This window comes from Helicoverpa armigera, chromosome 5, assembly GCF_030705265.1.
Source record: "Helicoverpa armigera isolate CAAS_96S chromosome 5, ASM3070526v1, whole genome shotgun sequence".
NCBI lineage: Eukaryota > Metazoa > Arthropoda > Insecta > Lepidoptera > Noctuidae > Helicoverpa > Helicoverpa armigera.
Window position 1 is genome coordinate 2805001 of NC_087124.1, and position 19982 is coordinate 2824982.

Genomic DNA, 19982 nt, shown 5'->3' on the forward strand with positions numbered 1-19982 from the left:
TTCTTAATTTCAATATTAAGTATGGGTCAATATCAGTTTAAAAAAAATAACATACTATTCGTTTTAATATTTTACAGTTTTTTTTTTTTAATCTTTACGTAATATTAAATCAAGAACGTGACTTTCTCAATTTTGTTGCTTTCTCAATAAGAAAGTTGAAGTTTCGGCTGAAGCGATTGAAGTGACATTATATTTTGTGACAAAAAAAGGAAGACCTATGAGAGGTTCAGCTCGTTTGACATAAATGTAGTCATAACTATGCTTATGAACAAAATCTCCCAAAAATATTATCACAGCATTTAATCCCAACTTTCTATCTTATCTCTTCGTAGCAACTTGCTACGCGTGACGTCACAGACTACGAGTAAAGTTACAATGTCGTAGCCATTCGTAGCGAGTGCTACGACAAGGTGCTCATTCATTGTCGACTAACTAGATTGGGGCTAGCGTCCAATCTTCCCATTCAGTCATCAATGTGATTGCTTCTGAAAACTGCTTAGTGGAGGTACCTACATCGTGGTCGTTAACCTCCTTTGAGGATTACGTACAATTTACCTTTCTTCTAAGTTATGGGAACTTAGTTTAGGAGTATCTTGCAGTCACTGTTTGTGTATGAAGATAGATCTACGAAGTTGAGGTGTCTCTTATAGGTATTGTCTAACGAAAAACATCGGTTTTCAGTACGTGGAGGTATTAATGTTTTTAATTTACCAACCCATAATCCATATGTTAAAAGTTAAAAGACCTGGGCTTTGACGAGTGTGCAAGTTCATACCATATGGATGCCATGGTATTTATGCATGTACCAAAGTCGCTTCTAAAATACATAACGTGTTTATTGATTGTATTTTGGACAGATAATAAAAATGTTTTCAGATGGCTGATCTTGATGGTGTTCAATATTCACTCGTCCTTCATTCAAAGTGCGATACTAGGTCATACTTAAACCAGAAACAAAATTTCCAGTACCTACTTACCATCGTCTAATACCTACATCTAGCCTAGCTCCTACTGTCACAGCCACCGCCGTCTCGTCGCGTCCCCCGCGGCGTTCCTAATCGTGACCCAACCTCCCGCAGCTAAGCAACTAATTGTCGTCTCAAACGCAATTGTTCGCGATAATTGCCGCCATGTCGCGCCACTGTTGCTGGCCTGCCTTTAATTACTTAATTGAACTTAAGTGGGATCGTGTTTCGTGTAATTGTGATATGTGGTGTCGATGTTCGGTTGTTATTGTGTGTATGTAGTTATTAGTATAAATTGTATGATAGGGGTACTTATTTTGTTGACAACTATTGGTTTATAAACTATAGACAAAAAGACGTGTATTCAAAATATTGTTGTAGTATTTTTTTAAGATTTTCTCTATATCCGGTTATTTCAATCTGAGTATAGACTGAGAAAGTAGTTTTTTCCATGTCAGATATGAATAAAGCAATACCTAACAACCGCGAATAATATTTGGGTTCTCTAAAATTACTATTAAATGAGCCTAACCAACGAGAATAAGGTCCATAAAATATTCAAACAGACACATTAGATTAAAATATAGGATCGTAAAGGAACAAATCTAAGCCTAATGTCCTATGACCGCTCCGCACTTAAAAAATCGTAAAAGTGGTAAATTTCGCGAGTACAGTCAAGTGTAATACACCAAAAGACGCGGTTTTGTGCAACGCATGTGATGGAGTAAAGTGCTTTAGCCGGAAAAGTCAAACAAAAATTTTCTTAGTGAAAAACTTAAAAACACGTGCTATTGGAGACAGTTTTTGTGAGTTATTTGCAAAACTAGATCGATGACCCCCCGATATTACTTGTCAATATTATTGGGCACAACAAGGCGCGTGCAACGATTCCTCACCGCTGAAAATTGGATCATCCACTGCGAAGATATTAAGAAAATACTACAAAATTTTTCCTCACCACGTGGCACGTGGTCATAGAAGCAGAAGTGGTAGGACGCTGGCTTTCATAGGACATCTTAAGAGTCACCATTGAAGACTCCTGACGTTTTCAGAAAAATTTTACATAGCCTGAAAACGAAGATATTCGCCAACAAAGTTGACAACTTCAGGAGCCGATACAACAAAAACTTCAGGCAGAACCCCAATTTTTTACACCGGTTCCAGCTGCGCGCTACTTCGCTGAAGACTTAGGTTATAAACTTAGATTTTTAAGACCCAAAATAGCTTAGTTTTACTACTTTTTCTGAAAATTTCACATTTTTTAAATCTTTATTCTGAAAATTTTCAAAAATATTCAGTATTTTTATCTCATTAGAAAGCCATCAAAATAACACATTTTTTACAGTTTTTCCAGATTTTTATGTTCAACGGTTCCTGAAATATTTATTTTTTATTGATTTTTCCTAATTAATAGGAAATAAATAGTTTTAAAATTATTTTGACGACAGGACTGTGTCTGGGACAACTATTCGACATAGTTTGAGCCCGAACTCGCGCCCAATAACTTCAAAAACACGGAATTAGCCTTGAATTATTCTATTAGCAGCTTTGACTTTACACACTGATATTGACCCCCCTATACAGAGTCAATTCAGGACATAATTTAAAGACACGGACAACATTCCCCGTTCTGATCCCACCATTCAGACATAACATTCACAGTTACGTCACAGCATGTATCGTACGCCAACGACATCTGGCGCTAGCCAAAATCCCGCCACCCCCCCTCCCTCTGCTTCAACCGCAACAGTGCAAGACGCTGCAAAGACTTTTATAAGAAGACCAAACACAAAGAGGAGATCACTCGACAATATGGACCTCTACAAAAAGCAGCAACACAACTACGCTGCCCTACCGAGTGAACAGCTCCTCCAGGAAATTATGAAGACTTTCGAGGATATACCCTCGAAAGTACATGACTACCCTCACATGAGGAAAGACATTAAGAATTTCCTGGAGGTGCAATCAGACAAGGGTATCCGAGCTATCTTCGAGCTCAGCAGACGTATACAAAGTCTTGAAGCAGCGGCCCCTAAAACACGGACGCCTAACAAAACGCTGTCGTCCGACGGGGAAGTAAACATCTTAAATAGGTTGGGAGAGGTGGAGGCCAAATTGACCACTCGGCTAACCGAAATAGAGACCAGCCTAAAACACGGGTTCGTAGAGCTAAACGACGGCAACAACGACCGAGGCTCTGACATGATTGACAAGATCATCGATCGGATCAACGAGACTGCAATTCCCAATGGAAAATTGACCGAGGAAGTCAAAGTCATTGGGCAGAAACAGTCTCTTCTACAGGATCTGATCGGCAATATTGCCAGTGATGTCGTGGTCACCAGGGAAAAATTAGAAAAGGTCACAACAGCAAGTGGGAGCGATGACCAGCCTACCATGAGGACGTACGCAAATGTCGCGGCCAAACCAGGGCGCCGACCGGCTCTTCACTCGTTGGCGGTAACCCTCGAAGGCAATCTGGAGACTGCCGACCAGGTGCTCGCCAGAGTGAAAAAGGCGGTCGACGCCAAGGGTACTGGCCTCAAAATAAATAAAGTGCGTAAGGCCAAAAACAGCACTGTCATACTGGGCTGTGATACGGAAGAAGAACAAAACAGGATAAAAGAAAGGATAGAAAGCCGGGGAGAGGGACTAATCGTAGCGCCCATGAAGAATAAGGACCCACTCGTCGTCCTAAAAGATGTCTTTTTGGACAGTGAAGACGACGAGATGGTTAAAGCACTTTACGCGCAGAACACCGAAATCTTCATGGGCCTACCAGAAGAAGAATCTCAAATCAACATTAAGTATAAGAAAAGGACCAGAAATCCCAAAACCACGCATGTTGTGATCCAGGTCAGGCCCAAGGTATGGCAGAGAATGACGGAAGCTGGAGCCCTCTACCTAGACCTCCAGCGGGTCAGAGTGGAGGACCAGTCTCCGCTCATCCAGTGCACAAAGTGCCTAACCTTCGGTCACGGCCGAAAATTCTGCACTGAGAGTGTGGACAGATGTAGCCACTGTGGAGGCCCGCACCTGCGCGAGAAATGCGCAGATTTCGCCGCCGGAATTGAACCGCAGTGCTGCAATTGCACACACTCTAAATTGCAGAAGGCGGATCACAACGCATTTAGTGCAGAATGCCCCATCCGGAAGAAATGGGACTACCTGGCTCGAACGAACACAGCGTACCTTTGACTCAACCACACAGCGGAACACTATACACAACAAACAACACACAAAACACAGATATAAAGGTATATAATTAATATATATTGATATATCTATAACACACACATCAACACTGAACACGCACAGAAACAACAAGCTAAGCTTAAGAAACATATACGCAACAAGAACTGGCAATAACTATATATAACATAGTATATATACCTATATCTTATTGACAAAAGACACGGAAAACGATACAAAATGCAAAGAAACACTAATGAGTCAAAGAGAAATGAATAAAGTTACCGACCAATGCAACAAAAGCAAAAGTAAAATTTATAATAGCTAACAGAAATAGAATTCATACCTAAATATTACTTAGAAATCTCTAAGTAATTACTTCAAATAAATATTAAGAAAACACAGCTAAATCGTTGTTAAGTTTGTTAATCGCCTTTAAGTAAATTTAGACCTAACACCGTAAGAACATAACAAGCTCTGCTAGGATAGTTAAACTTAGATATTATATGAAGATAGAATTGTCACGTAGAATAAGAAACGAAAATGTAGACCTAAGAAATAAGTATAAGCATAAAGAAACACTAGCACTGTCTAAAGTAAAAATTGTTAATAGAAAAATGAAAGTAATAGTCAACCCTAGCAGTTAATTTGTAAAGCAAAAAATTATTTATAAGAGAAATTAAACTGTAACTGTTCTGTAACAATAAATTTGGAAGTAAAACATAGACTAACGTAGAATAAGGAATGTAAAGCACATTAAAATGTAAACGAAAAACATATGTAAACGATGAAACTGTAACAATAAAACCACAATTGTGTCAATAAATACTACCCCGAAAAATAAAACAATACATAGGAAGAGTAGCGGGAGTCCCACCCGGCTAAGAAAGAAAGATGATGAATGAAAGAAAGATACAGTATGAGGCATGTAAGTGCGAGAGGCATACAAGTGAGAACTGGAATGAATGAGAAACATAGATAAATAAGGTCCCGTTGAGCCCATGAACGGGGAAAAGCAAAAAAAAAAAAAAATGTCCTATGACCTAAAAACACACTATTTCACGATGACAAAAATACCGATAAACCGTCTAGGTTCCCCTAATCTTTAATGTAATCATATTAAATTATGTATGTCTGGGTAGACGATGCCTACTGACAGGCTAACGCAATAACCCATAAGGGTGCCTTTTAGGCAATCGACCGCAAACCTAAGGATATGGGGAATATCGATAAATTATTACAAAGAAATATCTTCGTATATTAAGGGTACGATTTATTCCATTCTTGGTATACCTAGGTGCTGTCGTAGAGAAGCGAAGGCGGGTAAAATCTGTGATCCGATACGACAAGTTTGGTTTATGTTTATTTATGATAATATGATTGCAAAATTATCAATATCTCTACTTTATATCAATACTGGCCCATGATTTCATTTGCATCTTGAGGGAACTACCTCCCGCACACGGATAAAAAGTAGCATACCTATGTATCGTTCTGATATGTAGGTAAGCTATTCTGTAATTTAAGCGTGAGGAGGATACACTCAAACACTTAGAAAGTTATGCAAAGGGCATAACTTTCTAATTTATTTAAATACCTAACAGCACGACCAATTTTTCTAACTATTACAAACATCAGAAAAAACACACATTCGCTTAATAAAAACATCCGAAAAAAAATCACAAGGTTTATTTATTTACCCGCTCCCATCTCCGTTCAATCCCGCACCATATCCTAATTTGCGTGTTTTTCGTTCGTTCAAACGGAAAGCTATTTTCACCGGCTTGCTTCGGATGTTCAGTGAAAAGAGTTCGGTATCCAATGCGAACCTCCATGTCCCTGTATGTAGTTTGTACACTCGAGTTAACTTGATTAAATGATTCCGAACCGAGGGTTTTGGGCTGTGGTCGGTAACAATTTTCCGAGGAGAAAATGTGACTGGTAAAATTGTACAAAGATTTTTGCCTTTTTTGTAAGCATTTTGTGTCGGTGTGATATACATACATTGTCATTTAAACATTTATACTCCCTATGTCCCTTGGTCACGCCATCACGCGTGAATGGCTAAAAATTAGAGGGAAGGTAGCTTAGACCTGGGAGAAGGACATGGGATACTTTTTGTCACCATCCAGCTACGGGAAGCAGTTATCTCGGGAGGCGGGTGAAACTGCGGGCGGAAGCTAGTATACTTATATATATGTCGCAATCAACTAGGTAAATAGCCATTCAATCAAAGAGCCCTTTGAGTGAACAACGCTATTCACACGTCTGTAGGTGCGTTGTTTAGCCGACTTGTTGATTGCAACATTCATCACTACGACTATATGACGCTTAATTGCATCTGATTTATTCAACATTGGTACTAGGCAACTGTTTGTTGGCTACGATATGGAAATAAAAAAAAAATATACCTTCATACGGTTTTTTGTGCAGGTAGGCTGTGTATTCAGTATTATACTTAATCTGAAAATATGATAACCGTTTAGACCACTTTTTTCTCAGCTCATACTATTTTAATTAATTCTGTACTGCATTTTATTTATTCATACTTTAGACACAAGTATCAAGACTATTCTTACATACAAGTCACGTCCTAACAAAGAATAATAATACAAAATTATTTCTTGCAACGTGTAAATACATATTCATTAAATTACAAGCACAAGGCAGTACGTGATTATTTTCACATGCAGATGAATGAAAAACAGCTGTAACTCGAATCACATACATACATAAATAGGTACTTAATATAAGGAAAATGTCTATAAGTATAATATAACACATAATATCTACCAAATGACTCAGACAAGTAGGATAATCTTCTACCAAACAACGTAATTTTACACTCGACACCAAAAAAATGGGTCACTCACAAAAATGTTGATAACTACAACATAAATGTCTTATACGTGAAAAAAGTAAATGAAAAGTCCTCTAAAAAGACGTGGGAACTATTATCTTGAGGTCCATTTTTCTAAGCAGGGAAAAAAACTACAGAGACCTTTTTCGCGCCACAAAGCAGGCTAAAATAGGTCTACTTTATCAGTATAATAAACAATGATGAATGTACCTCTTGGGATAGTGGTCGAGTGTAGTGTGCCAGGCCAGTGGGCCAGTGTCATAATAATTATAGCGCTAAAAGGGTTTGCTCCATTAATAACGCTATACAAGTAAGATTTATTAGAAAAAGAGTAAGTTTAGCTTTTAATGTGACGTCATCTTAGAGCTCTAGACGATATAGAAGAAAAATATGATTCCAGACTAGATTTAGGTGATAAGTTGGAGTCTCAAGAATGCAATTACAAAAGTAAATGTTCTTTATTAGTGGCAATAGTACCCATTTAAGACGCTAACTTTTTTTGCACCAGCGTGTAGGATAAAGGTATGGAGATTTTAAATATCCTTTGAAATATAGCAAGAAACTCCGAATCCAACTTTCTCTATTAATACCAACTGTATTTTGACGTTCGGCTATTTACGAGAAAGAAAGAAGTACAGAACGAGGGAATGAGTGAGAAGATCTATTTTTTCGTGACGTATATTTTTTCTTTTCTCTTTCCAACACACCCCCTTTTACAAATTCATGAAAAATGGAACTCAAAACAACACCGTGTCGCACATACGTTCGTAAAAACAAAAGCTATTTAATATTTTCGCAGCGCATCGCATCTTATTATCTCGCGCACGTAGGACGAAGGGGAGAGGTAACACAATTAACTGTCATAATAAGACATATTCCGTGCATAGCGCTAACCTAACCGTGTTAGCTTGCCCTCACTAACTGAATTTAAATTTACGGTAGACAAGTTTATGTTTAGAAATAGTGGTTTAAAGTGAGTTTATATGAAGTAAAAAAAATACAGGAAAGCTCTTGGCTTTTTAATCTTAACAACTTCACTGTCCACGATGTAGACACAATAGTTAAACAATCGGTGTTTTTCACATATAAATCATGTGACAGAGAAGTTATTAACATCACTCAATCGAAACTTTAAATATATTCACGTCTCCTACCAAAAATGAACACTGAACCAATTGCAAAAGTTATTCCCTTATTTTGAAAAGAAAGCGATCCCCTCCACTCCGAACAACACAAGACTTTAAACGGCTCTCTATTACCGTCGCCAACACTTCAACACAATATTGGTAAAGCTCAACTTAGATAGTTTGTGCTCACAGAGTTACTCGCTACAACTTTGTCAACAGTTTGTAACTTGAGTTTCATACACACTCACACACACAAACAGGCTCATGCACACACACAGTTTGAAACTTGTCTTTCACACACACACTCAAACAGTCACACGCAAACATGTATGTTTGTGTGACAAGCTTAATCTTATCAGGCAAGTTTTGAAGCTTCTAACTTACCTTAGTTCTAATTTTAGATGACAACTATTTGTAAGACGTGGTAATCCCTTTGATGATGGCCTTAATTTTCTACCAATCTCTTTTTAATATCAAAGTTAATTATAAAAATAATACCTAATTAGCGTTTGATTGAGTAAATTCACAACCAGCTTCTTTAAATCAAACATTTTTCTACAAATGTAATATATTTTCAATGAAAATAACATCTAAAAACTACAATATAGTCAAAATTCATATCCAAAAACCTCAAAAATCACCGCATTTCAAATGCAACAGTTGAAACCATTCAATTTCCTACAGCCAAACTTTAATTTCATTTCTGTCAACGCGCCTGTCAATCGCAGTTACCGGCGACGTGCCGTTTGCAAGCACAATGCATAGTGACGTCACAAGCTCATGACATGCATCGGCCGCCATTGCGAATTGTGTCATTAAATGGCGGGAGACGTCAGAAAAGCGTCATTATGTGCATCATTAGAAAACGCCCACTCTTCATGGCTGTGGATTGTTTGTGCATAGGGGTGCAAAGCTATGGGTACCTATGTAGGTACTGTTGCAAAGGAAGTTGTTTTTTAATTAGAATTGAATAAGAGTTGGTTAATGATGGAACTGGTTCCAAAATTGAATAAAGCTTTTCATCTATCATTTCTTTTTCAGGATCAAGATTTAAGTAATGGAAAAACCGTGGATTTTTTAGACATAAACAAAATAAAAAAGCCTGGCCTAGTTAAAATGTACCTCGTAGTGAAACTTGCTTCTTTTCTTTGATGGAACCTCTACCTACTTAATATTAAAATTAATAAGTATTCTTACATAATAACTTGGAAGAGATACAATGTCCTACATTGTGTTGCACGACGAAAAATCTAATCAAAATATAATTTTGTAACACGCAATATATTTACCATCTTGGAAAAAGTCAGTCTCGATTCACGCGCCAAGCGGAGCTCGTACAATTACTGCTTTCCTTCGTAAATGTTTAAATATAATATCACCAAACGTTCGGTTTATATGTGTAAGGTAACAAGCTGTTTTATATACATTTTAGCGATTACATTTGCCTTAACAAAGTTATATAAATTCAGTTCCAATCTAAACCTATTCATCAATTTCATTTATCCAAGTTTTTTTTTCAGTAGAGCTTGTTTTAGACTGTCTCTTTAGAAACTAAACATTAAAACCGGTTCAGTAGTTTGGCGTAACCGCCGAACAAACAGACAGATACTTTCGCACTAATTAAAAAAAGTAAGGAAGTACTTAAGGATTTTATGTTCCAAAGTCAACTGTCAAAATGTCAAACTGTCGAAAGTTTCAATGCGGGCAGAAATTTCCGAAGTATGGCGCGCCAGTTATTAAGCTTTGAGTAAAACCTTCTTTTGTAATTGTTACAGATATAAAGTGAGGGGCGCCCCGCCCATCATGCCATCCCCAGACAATCGGAAACAAGGTAACACACATACAAACAAACTGAATACTCCTTTTACTAGTGCAGGAAGATACAAAGTACAGATGCACCTTTATATCTTGAAAGGTTGTCTTATAAAGATGTGACGTTGACAAAGCGGCTTTGGTGTCTAAGCTCTTTAAAGACATTTTTCACGAGGGAAAAATATGAAATAAATGCTACTAAATTCTAGCATTTATTTCATATTTTTCCCTCTGAAGAGTTATTACTGCTTTTTATTTAAGACTTAAATGTTAAATTGTAGATTTAGAATAAGGAGTTATAGAAGGTTCATAACCATTCATCATCTGCCTAACCTTTTCCCAAATATGTTGAAGTCAGCTTGCAGTCTAAACATATGCAGCCAAATACCAAAGTTTAACATAGAGAGACTACCTATCTGACCTCCTTGCAGGATTGGTATGTTCCATAACTAATACCCATTAATAAATCCAGGTACTGGGCTTCTACTGAGAAATCACGCATGGTAAATAAGTACTCATCCGTCACTCACAAAACAATTTTAAAGGAGTGAGAATAAATCTAATAACATAGGTATGTAGTTGAATAGGAACATTTTCGTGACTCAACAGACAACGTCATAAATCAAAGGAAATCCTATTAAGTTTATAAATATGTTGGAATTTTTGTTTCTATTAAGGAAAACACAAATGATTGATTAGGTACTTACCTAATATTTGCCCCAGAACAATAAAACAGGATAATTCTATCTTAGTACATAAATAAAATTGTTCTTTTAGAATTCGCCAAAGCTACGTGCAAAAACAAATAGAAAATACCTCAGCAACGCAATTAAGTCCTCATATCATTTGATCCCCATTTCGGCTTTCATTCAGGTACGCGCGGGAATCCAAAATGGCGGAGCCATAGACAAAAGATGAGCGCTAATTGCTATTTGAACAACACACGTATGAGACAGTTATCGATAAATAGGTTTTAATGTGTTTAATGTTTGGGCTTTTTATGGTTATAATGGCTTTTTTATTACCCTAATATTGACCTAATATGGTGTTTGATCATTGGCAAGGGAATTCACCTCTCTATCAATGTCGGAATGGAATGTTTTATGTACCTAAATATAAAAAGCGACAAAAATATTTATTGGTAAAAAGATTCTATCTAATAAAAATCAATTTTCAGCTCGTTAAAAACTAATCAAATTCTAATTTTACTACTACAAACGTTTGAACGGTGCCTGACACAAAATTAATCACACACAAATGAAATATGTGTGTTTTATAGTCAGACAAAATATAAATTATGACAACAATCACATTTGGAGTCATAGCAGGCCAAAATTTTATGCAATCAATGTAACATAAATTGCGACGCACTTAATGAGAAATCAGGAATCACAGCGGTCATTCATAGCCCAATTACTGCAAGCTCGTATGCTAATTTGTCACGCAGCCAGCAAACACGAATTGTATGCAGAACCATGCCCAACATTGTTGTACCAACATTTGTTCGTTCGGAATCCTACCGAAATATGGACGCCGAATATAGTCTGCGAGTCATTTAGGCGAAGCTTGTTCGTACCTTGATGTGTTGAGTTTGTGTAGACTTTGCATGACTGCACTGATGACGAGCAGTGCGGTTCTTTTTTTAACCCCGATGCAAAAAAAAGGAGTCTTAAACCTATGTTTCTGAGCGTGGGTGGGTGTCTGTCTTTGGGACCGTAGCACTTAAATGGTTGAACCGATGTAGATGCAGTTTTTTTAGAGATGAAAGCTTATGTTCCTGCGGTGGTTTTTAGATATAATTCATTAAAATGTGCACGGCCATTTTAAAGTTATTGTAGCCATTGTGGTAATTTAACTTTAAATGCTTGGTTTTGTTATTATTATCGATGTTCCTCTCTCTACATCCATCCACATTCACGTAGCATAAGTCTTTTTGTGAATTGTTTTATCCGACCTTGTAACATGCCCATGACAACCGTTCGCCTCTTATCTTAAATTCTATTACTTGGAAAATAACATTTTAATAAATGATTTACCATAAAATTCTTTGGAATCTCTCTGACTAATACATAATTACATCATGGAGAGCTTTGACCTTTAATATCAAGTATCATATTGAAATGAGTGTGTAAGTCGATAAATAACAAAAGAAACAATATGATTATGTATCCATGGGTACATTAAGCGCATGAGAACCCACGCAGTAGAAAACGCTGACTCAATATGAGTTAGATACTGATAACTGAAGTGTTATGTACTGTATTTCAAAAACTTAATCATAGGATTATGTAAAACACGAGGCACAGAATGTACAAAAACAATGTGAATTATGAAGTGTGGATGGGCGATTCAGATATTGTTATTTTTGGTACATTGGCTGCATTTTTTCTTGTCCTAATAGTTACGTAGTGGCAATACAATTCGTATCTATCCTAAAATCAGCCCAACACCCTTTTTTTTTAATCTCAGTCTGGAAAGGAGAAACTATTCAGCACCCTAACTTCCGCCAACGGTCTCACTCACATCCCGTAAGACTCTAAGACTGAAAGAATTTCAAATTGACTCAGCACTTCCTGAGTGCGTTCATACAAGCAAGTAAACAGCTTTATAATAAGTAATAAACAAAAGTTAAGATTAGATACGCAGAAAATATTTTTATTAACACACAAGCCTTATCAAGTGGTGTTGGGCTACCCAGTAATTGCTTTCGGTAAGCAGTCGCTACATGCATTAGCACATATTATTATGTACTTAATATTTTTAATTCGTGTCGGATTGCCGTCCCATGGGGCTATGAGAGTGAAGGAATAAATAGGTGTTGCACCAGTATCTGCGCAACTGCTTGTGCACTATAATATGTCCTGCACAGCTGGCTGGACTTCTTAGAAAGAACAGTCGGTCGGTGTAGCCTACAATCGGTTTGAACACCATTATTGTTTACTTGTGGCGTGATGTTTTCAGATATTCAGATGTGATCAGTAACGATTACTCCAAGATAGTTCGAAGCCCTACGTTTAAGGTACGTTTTGAAAGCTAGCTGCCGACTGCAGCTGCCGATCTAAAACCGTCACGTGAGTCGCTCTCAGATATCAACCGATTTCATGTACCTAATCGCTGCAAGTGAGTACGGCAGTTGCAGTCGATTGCTAGTATTCAAAACGCACCCTCATGATGTCATTTTACCACTATTAACATGTCACGAGAGAAACTACATAATTATTCATTATTAACAATGAAAATGTCCACGTAGATGAGATAATTAACAGGTTAATTATGAGGCTTTAATTAATTTAGCGATGGTTAAATATTTGTTCTATGGAAATATGACGTGTTTGGCTAACGAGTAGTTCAAAATATCGCGAATAAATTCAGTAAAGATGAACTGTTGAGAATGTTATCGTCATCAGCATTTTAATTTTTGTGTTCCCTTCCATCAAACATATTTATATCAAACAATATCAACAAAACTGCGGACCATAAAATTTTCTTAAAATTAAAAACAAAATTCCAGCCAGTTTGTCGCGATAAACTTTCGAACTATGTCATAAAAACTGCATAGTCGTCTAGATAAAACTTTATTATTAGCAGCTGATCATTTTTCTTTACGACATCCCCGCAGCGTGGTCGCAGCGTACCGCAGCGTTTTATTGGATAAACAGACAAACGTCGTAAATATATCATAGTTACTGTGCCAATATTATTTTGGTCTCGGACTACCACGATTGTCAGATTTATGGACGAACAAAGTCCAAGATTTATTATAATTGGGGGGATTACAGATTGTTCACAAATATGCTTCCGTTTGTAGTTTGTCCACTTATATATACCTACCTAAGTGTCTACATTATACATGTGCGAATTTTCTACCGCAGTAGATTTAATTTGCTTCCATAAAAACATTGTCATAAAAGGGAACTAAGCAACAGAGATGATCATTGTTTTAAATAACAGACGTTAAGCCCCTTGGCAAGCTATTGATAAGCTTGTGTTATGGGTGGTAGCACAACTGCTGTACTACATTTAAATACCCAGACCACACCAAACAAACATGCTTACCACAGAAATGTTAACCGTACCGGGAATCGATCCCGGGACCATCAGTTCGGCAGACCGGGATGGTTAGGTTTAAACACACCATAATAGAGATATTATGACACCTTAAAACCTCGTTTAGTATACAAAAACATGACCAGTAAACTAACACCATAAAAAAAGAACAAAAAAAACTCCACCTTCCATTTTCAAACAATACAAATGGCGAGTCAGCACTCTCGCCTACTTCCCAGTGTGACCAGCGTAAATAGGAGCGGACTCCCCGATAACTAAGTTAGTGGGAGATAGCGACGCGGTGTAATGGCCACACTGGAGCAAGTTGCTTACGTGTCACACTGAGTTACTAAGTGGTACGTTATTGATAGTTCTCGAAGGTTCTTTGTTAATTGTTGGCACATGTTAAAACAATTTTATTATTGGCTTAACAGAAATGAAAAGTTGCGCTTTCGGAGCTTATTAGTCAAAAAACGGTTTTATTTTTTTCTGAATTATGAATCGCGGACAAACAGTTAACATTAGTATAAAATTTTAATAAATACCATTATTTTTGACTAAACCAAAAAATATTTTGTGCCTGTTTATGAAATTGAGCTAAATTATAATTGTAGTTTAGAAAGTTATGAAATTATCATTAATATCTGAAGCTGATAAAGAATAAGTTTCTGAGAAACTCCGCTCATTAATAAAGATGGAGTTTTTCAACTTCCTCTCTAAATTGTTTTCTATTGAGGTGGAAGAGAGAATAAAATCCTGCTCCAAATGAGATTACGAGTCACTTAGAAATATTATTAAGAATTTTAGAAAATTTGGTTTTGGTTAACAAACACGGTGTCACAAATCAAATGGTGGTAGTAAAAAGTGCAATATTTTCTCAAGTGTTTTAAACAACACGGCACATTAAATAAAATCAAATATTGAAAATTAAAGTATTTCACTTTTATTTTAAAACCTCCAAGAAGAATATAATTAAATCAAAATCTACTTACTCATCACCACTAAACTTGGGTAATTACTAGGTACGCCGAATAATTCGAAGACGCGTAAATCAACCAAAAATACTCGCAGTCGAGTCTAACTAACTAAGCTTCACCCTTCACCCCTTTCAGTATTTGTGTTCCAAACTCCGAGCTGAATACATAATAATTAATCAAAGAAATCAACTCACTGGATTTCATTGCTAAATGAGATTACGAACGTAAAATGTTCTGTGTCTGCCACAGAGAATGGCTGAAGATTGTTTGAAATGAGAACGCTGGCGCCTTTTCTTTTTCTTTTTTTTTTGTAGTTAGAACTTTTTGTGGTTGTAAGACAAAGGTACTATGTTGTACAGTCTTATCGATCATATTATTTTGTTATTTCTTAAAACCAATTATTGTACTCTAGTTTTTTAATTCCAATAATCTCATTGGCAGGGCAGAGAAAGTGCATCCTTGAATTATCATCATAAGGTGTAATTACAAGAAAAGCGCTGAAATCTCAATTCAAACAACATTCAGTTCAATTACCCGTCATAAGTTTGACATTTCGAAACGTCAATTGCGCTTCTATTTTTAAACTTCGCAGTAAACTATTGCCGTTGTTATTGAGTCGTCCACATACAAAGGTATGTAAGGTCAAACATTATGGCTTTGAATATTCCCACGCGCCGACATGTGCTTTTAAGAATGTAGGGCAGTACCGAAGGTCACGCGATTACGATAAAACATCGATATTTGCGGGATCCATTATTATTTGTTCTGCGTCATCAGATTATAAATAACAAGTGAATATTTTTGCATACATTTCGTTGAGCCCGGACTGTATAAATCTTAACTACGATCGAATCTTGATCGGTATCTGTGGCTCTTCTGAAATGTCGATAATAGTGATGCGACAGCAGTTGGAATCCCAATATTTTTTTATTCAGGATGAAGAATACGTAAAAGATCTGTCATTCGATAAATTGAATAATATGCTGAAGATTATGGTGTTTTAATAACAGTCATTGTTCTCGCCTGTGTTCATACAGAAGAGGCCTAAGTAATGAAAACTAAGCTAGCTTAGCAATACGCTATTTAAGAAAACTGGAGGTTTGCTATAAAATACACACGTCTTCTAGTTTTGTCCATATGTCTTGTCCCTTTAGACATAAATTAAAAGAACGATCACCTGTCAACAACAATATTAATAAAAAACAAAGTATTATTTTTAAAAGCATTTTTGCAATACACTGTGATTTTATTTCAAAAGAATGCAAACATAAGCAGGGAAAAGATACGGAAAAAAACAATTGAATTCGTGGTACTAAGTCGTGTACGTCTTTGGGATTCACTTACCTATTTGTGAAACCCCGCGGTTACACGGACTGAACGCCTCGAGAGCATATAAATTACATAAACCGGGACATCCCGGGATCAAAGACATTTGCACAGCACTAGCTCAGCGTTTAAAATATTCCATCTACACAACAGTTTGTCATGCGCTTACTTCCTAGAAGAATCTACATAGCTACAACTGCTCTATTTCTTATTTCATTTCATTGCAAAGAAAGTACACCAGCTAAGTAGGTAAAATTGTATCAACATTTACTGCTTTATAATTCACATTATTGGAAAGTTTGACAATTCACATTTGATGTACTTACACCGACTTACGAAATATTTCCAGATCATTTACATATACGAACATTTCACACAACATCCTCTTCCCAAAATAATTCCATTTCCAAAAGTCACTACAAACTTTTTTAGCCTCCCGGGAACGCGTAACTTTCCCAACACTATTTTAGTTGAAGTGTGAATGGAGCTAACAAGAATAGCTGTCCGTCCCACGCTTCGCTTTGCATATGTATGAGCGATCAGAGCCAAGAACTAGGGCTACCTGACTACTGGTACTGGCTGATGAGACTAAAGTTTTTGCAACAAAACTTTTTTTAATGACTGGCACAGTAGAGTTTTCGAGACAATAATTTAAAAATAAAACTTTTTGTTCGAACTCTTTTCAAATATTTGGTGCCTGTTTTTAAAAGCTTGTTTTATTTAAGTTTTGTGTGGAGAAAAAATATAAAATTTAGTGTATCGCCAACAGTATTTTTGGTAGGTACAGATTTTGATAATAATATTATGTTATTTATTATTGTTTCAATATATTACACATGGATAATGGATAAACATCGGTTTAACCACAATATCGCTGCAACATAATAATATGCATTGTTTAATATCAATATACCTTTTAATGGGTTTTTCCTGTAATTAATTGGGGTTTCCAAAAAATAATTATTTTTAAGTAGGTTACTTTGAAGAACTGACGTTTGTGCAAATCAATTAATCCCAAATAAGTAGGTTAAATTAAATAATCATAACAATAAAGTAGGAATCGGATTTAGAATTTACTTTTTACTCATTTAGTAAGTTGGTTGTCTAATCTAAATAGTTTTTGTAAAGAATACCTCTATCTGAACTAGTGAACTGTATGAAAGGCATTTCTGAGAAGTAAATCGGGGAAGCATATAAATTTTTAGGACAAGTTTTCAGCGTGCTTCAAATACCTACACAAAAATATAGCCAGTTTTCAAACTATTCGGAATCTCCTTCAGTTACGTAACTGCAAGAACATTTTACAATATATCGTATAGTAGAGTTTTAAGCAATTAAATCTTTACATTTATGTACAGGTCACAACTGGCTGGAAACGATGGTGGAGCTGCCCTCAGGAGTGGGCGAGGAGGATGAGCACCACCACACCTGGACTACGGGCAATGTGAGTCACACTTATTCCAAGGGCGGATCCAGCTTCGGCGCCAGGGGGGGGGTCACACAGTCGTGGTCAAGTCACAAAAAATATTATATTGTAGCGTATACTTCTTTAAATATTAAAAGTAGTAGTATAAGTACAATAAGCGCGATCGTAGCGAGCTCGAATTTTTTACGAATGTTAAGAAAAGTGTTTTCGTGTAGAAAATGGCCCGAGCAGTGTGAGCGCAAGTTCTCGCATTAATACTACATACACGCGCCAACAAAAAAGCGCGAGCGAAGCGAGCGCGAAAATTTTTGTTCAGGTCGAGGACTAAGGTTAAAAAAGTGTTTTTATGTAGAAAATGGTCCGAGCTGAGCGAACGCGATTTCTTGGACATAACCAGACGCGAAATTGAAAAAAGCGCGAGCGAAGCGAGCGCGAAAATTTTTATTCAGTTCGAGGACTAAAAGTAGATGAAAACGCTTTCTTGCTGTATAACAAATATACTGCACAAATACAAGAACGATTTTTTAAACGACGAACGAAAGTCACTTTTTTGGAAAAAAATGTTTCCAAATCATTGTAGGCTCAAACTGTTGGCCAGATTTAAGTAATGAAAATCAAGACAGCACGTAATTGTAAAAATTAGCGCGAGCGAAGCGAGCGCGCAAATTTTTTAATTTTGGGACATAGTTCATAAGTTTTAAAAAGCGCTGTAAAGTAACAAGCAGTCGGAAGCGCAAACTGTTTTGTTTTTGAGGACTCCATTCATATTTTTTTTTTGGTACATTTGACTTATGAAGTTATCAAGGCAAGGCATACATAATATTGCGCGAGGGAAGCCAGCGCGAAATTTTTTGAGCCTACGACACAAAAGCACCTGAATAAGTACATTGTAAAGAAACAAGTAGCCGCGAACGCAGCGACCGCGAACTTTTTTAAATTATTTGTTTGAAGACTCAAAATCAGATTGTGAATTTCGTACAAATAAAAAGGAACCGTGATTAGAGCGAGTGCCATTTGTGTTCGTTGATTCGGTGCGTCAATAAAAATAATAAACAATCAGAAATACAGTACAGACTAAATCGCGAGTAATAGTCATTTACTCGCGAGCGTAGCGAGCTAGAATTTTTTCACGTAGTTGGAGGATGTTAAAAGTTAAAAATAATCAAAATGATGAATCCAACAAAGCGAAGGCGACTTTTTTGTCAGTATCATGATACAATGTGGAACTTCCTTATTGAACGGGTGTAATTTTTTCGAAATTTCCTGTGGTGGGGCGTCCCGCGGCGCCCCTGATATCGAGGCATTCATATCGGGTTGTGCGAATACACCCTGCACCATAGGTTAAGACGGCCCTGCATGAGATACAGCATGTAATGTAGACAACCCGGTCAGCGGATTCTAAGTAACAGGGCCCCGTTTCCTCCTTTTGGGTACGGATAAAGAGTAAATAAAGAATAGAGAGCGAGCGTTGCGAGCACGAATTCTTCAGCAAAACTACTCTACCTGTAACTATGTAGGTCTATACATATCTACCTATTCACTCGGAATAATTTTTTTTTATACTTATAACAAAAACATAAAACATCGTGTTTAACAATTTCAATTATTGGTCCTCTTAGGTCCTGAACCTGGCCCAGGGGGGGGTCATGACCTTGTGACCTACCCCCTGGATCCGCCGTTGACTTATTCACATCTTACATTATTATATTAACTTAATACTGTCAGCTTATGGAGATCGTAACCTTTGCAATACTACATACGCTACTTATTAAATGTACTGAACATCCTTCTATAAGTTACACACGCGGAATGGAATGGAAGTGACATAATAGTAGATACATAGTAGCCTAATAAATATGATTTCATCATCCTGAATTGTAAGAGGAAAGCAAATCTTTCCTGAGACTGTTCACGTAGACGTTATGAAAAATTAATGAAAACATGACGTTATGCACGTAACACTGTAAAGGTACGTTTCGGAAACGAACTGTCGGCTGCACCTCAACTGCCAGCACGTGCAGCGACTGCAGGACATCGATCGATAAATGACGGCGATTGCACTTTCATTCAGTCGATAGCTCGCTTCCAAAACGCACCTTAACACCCTTCAATCTGGGACATAGTAAAACGGTTTAGTGGCTGAAATAGGTTTTGTGGTAAACAGGTATTTCCTAGTAAGAGGTAAATTACAAGGAGCTCTACTATAATAGGGACTAAAATAATTTGCCTTAGTAATTTTGCATGCTATTT

At 36.8% G+C, this 19982-nt stretch overlaps 1 protein-coding gene across 4 annotated transcripts in view; it reads left to right on the forward strand.

Annotated features, from left to right (window-relative positions):
• Window positions 1–19982, forward strand: part of LOC110376590 (adenylyl cyclase 78C) — a 135124-nt gene that overhangs the window by 87805 nt on the left and 27337 nt on the right. For all 4 annotated transcript variants that reach the window (XM_064034918.1, XM_064034919.1, XM_064034917.1 and 1 more), the window contains exons 2-3: window positions 9920–9975; window positions 17665–17750. In XM_064034918.1, coding sequence (XP_063890988.1) covers window positions 9948–9975; window positions 17665–17750 — 114 coding nt within the window. In that variant the 5' untranslated portion in view covers window positions 9920–9947. The remainder of the gene's footprint in view (window positions 1–9919; window positions 9976–17664; window positions 17751–19982) is intronic.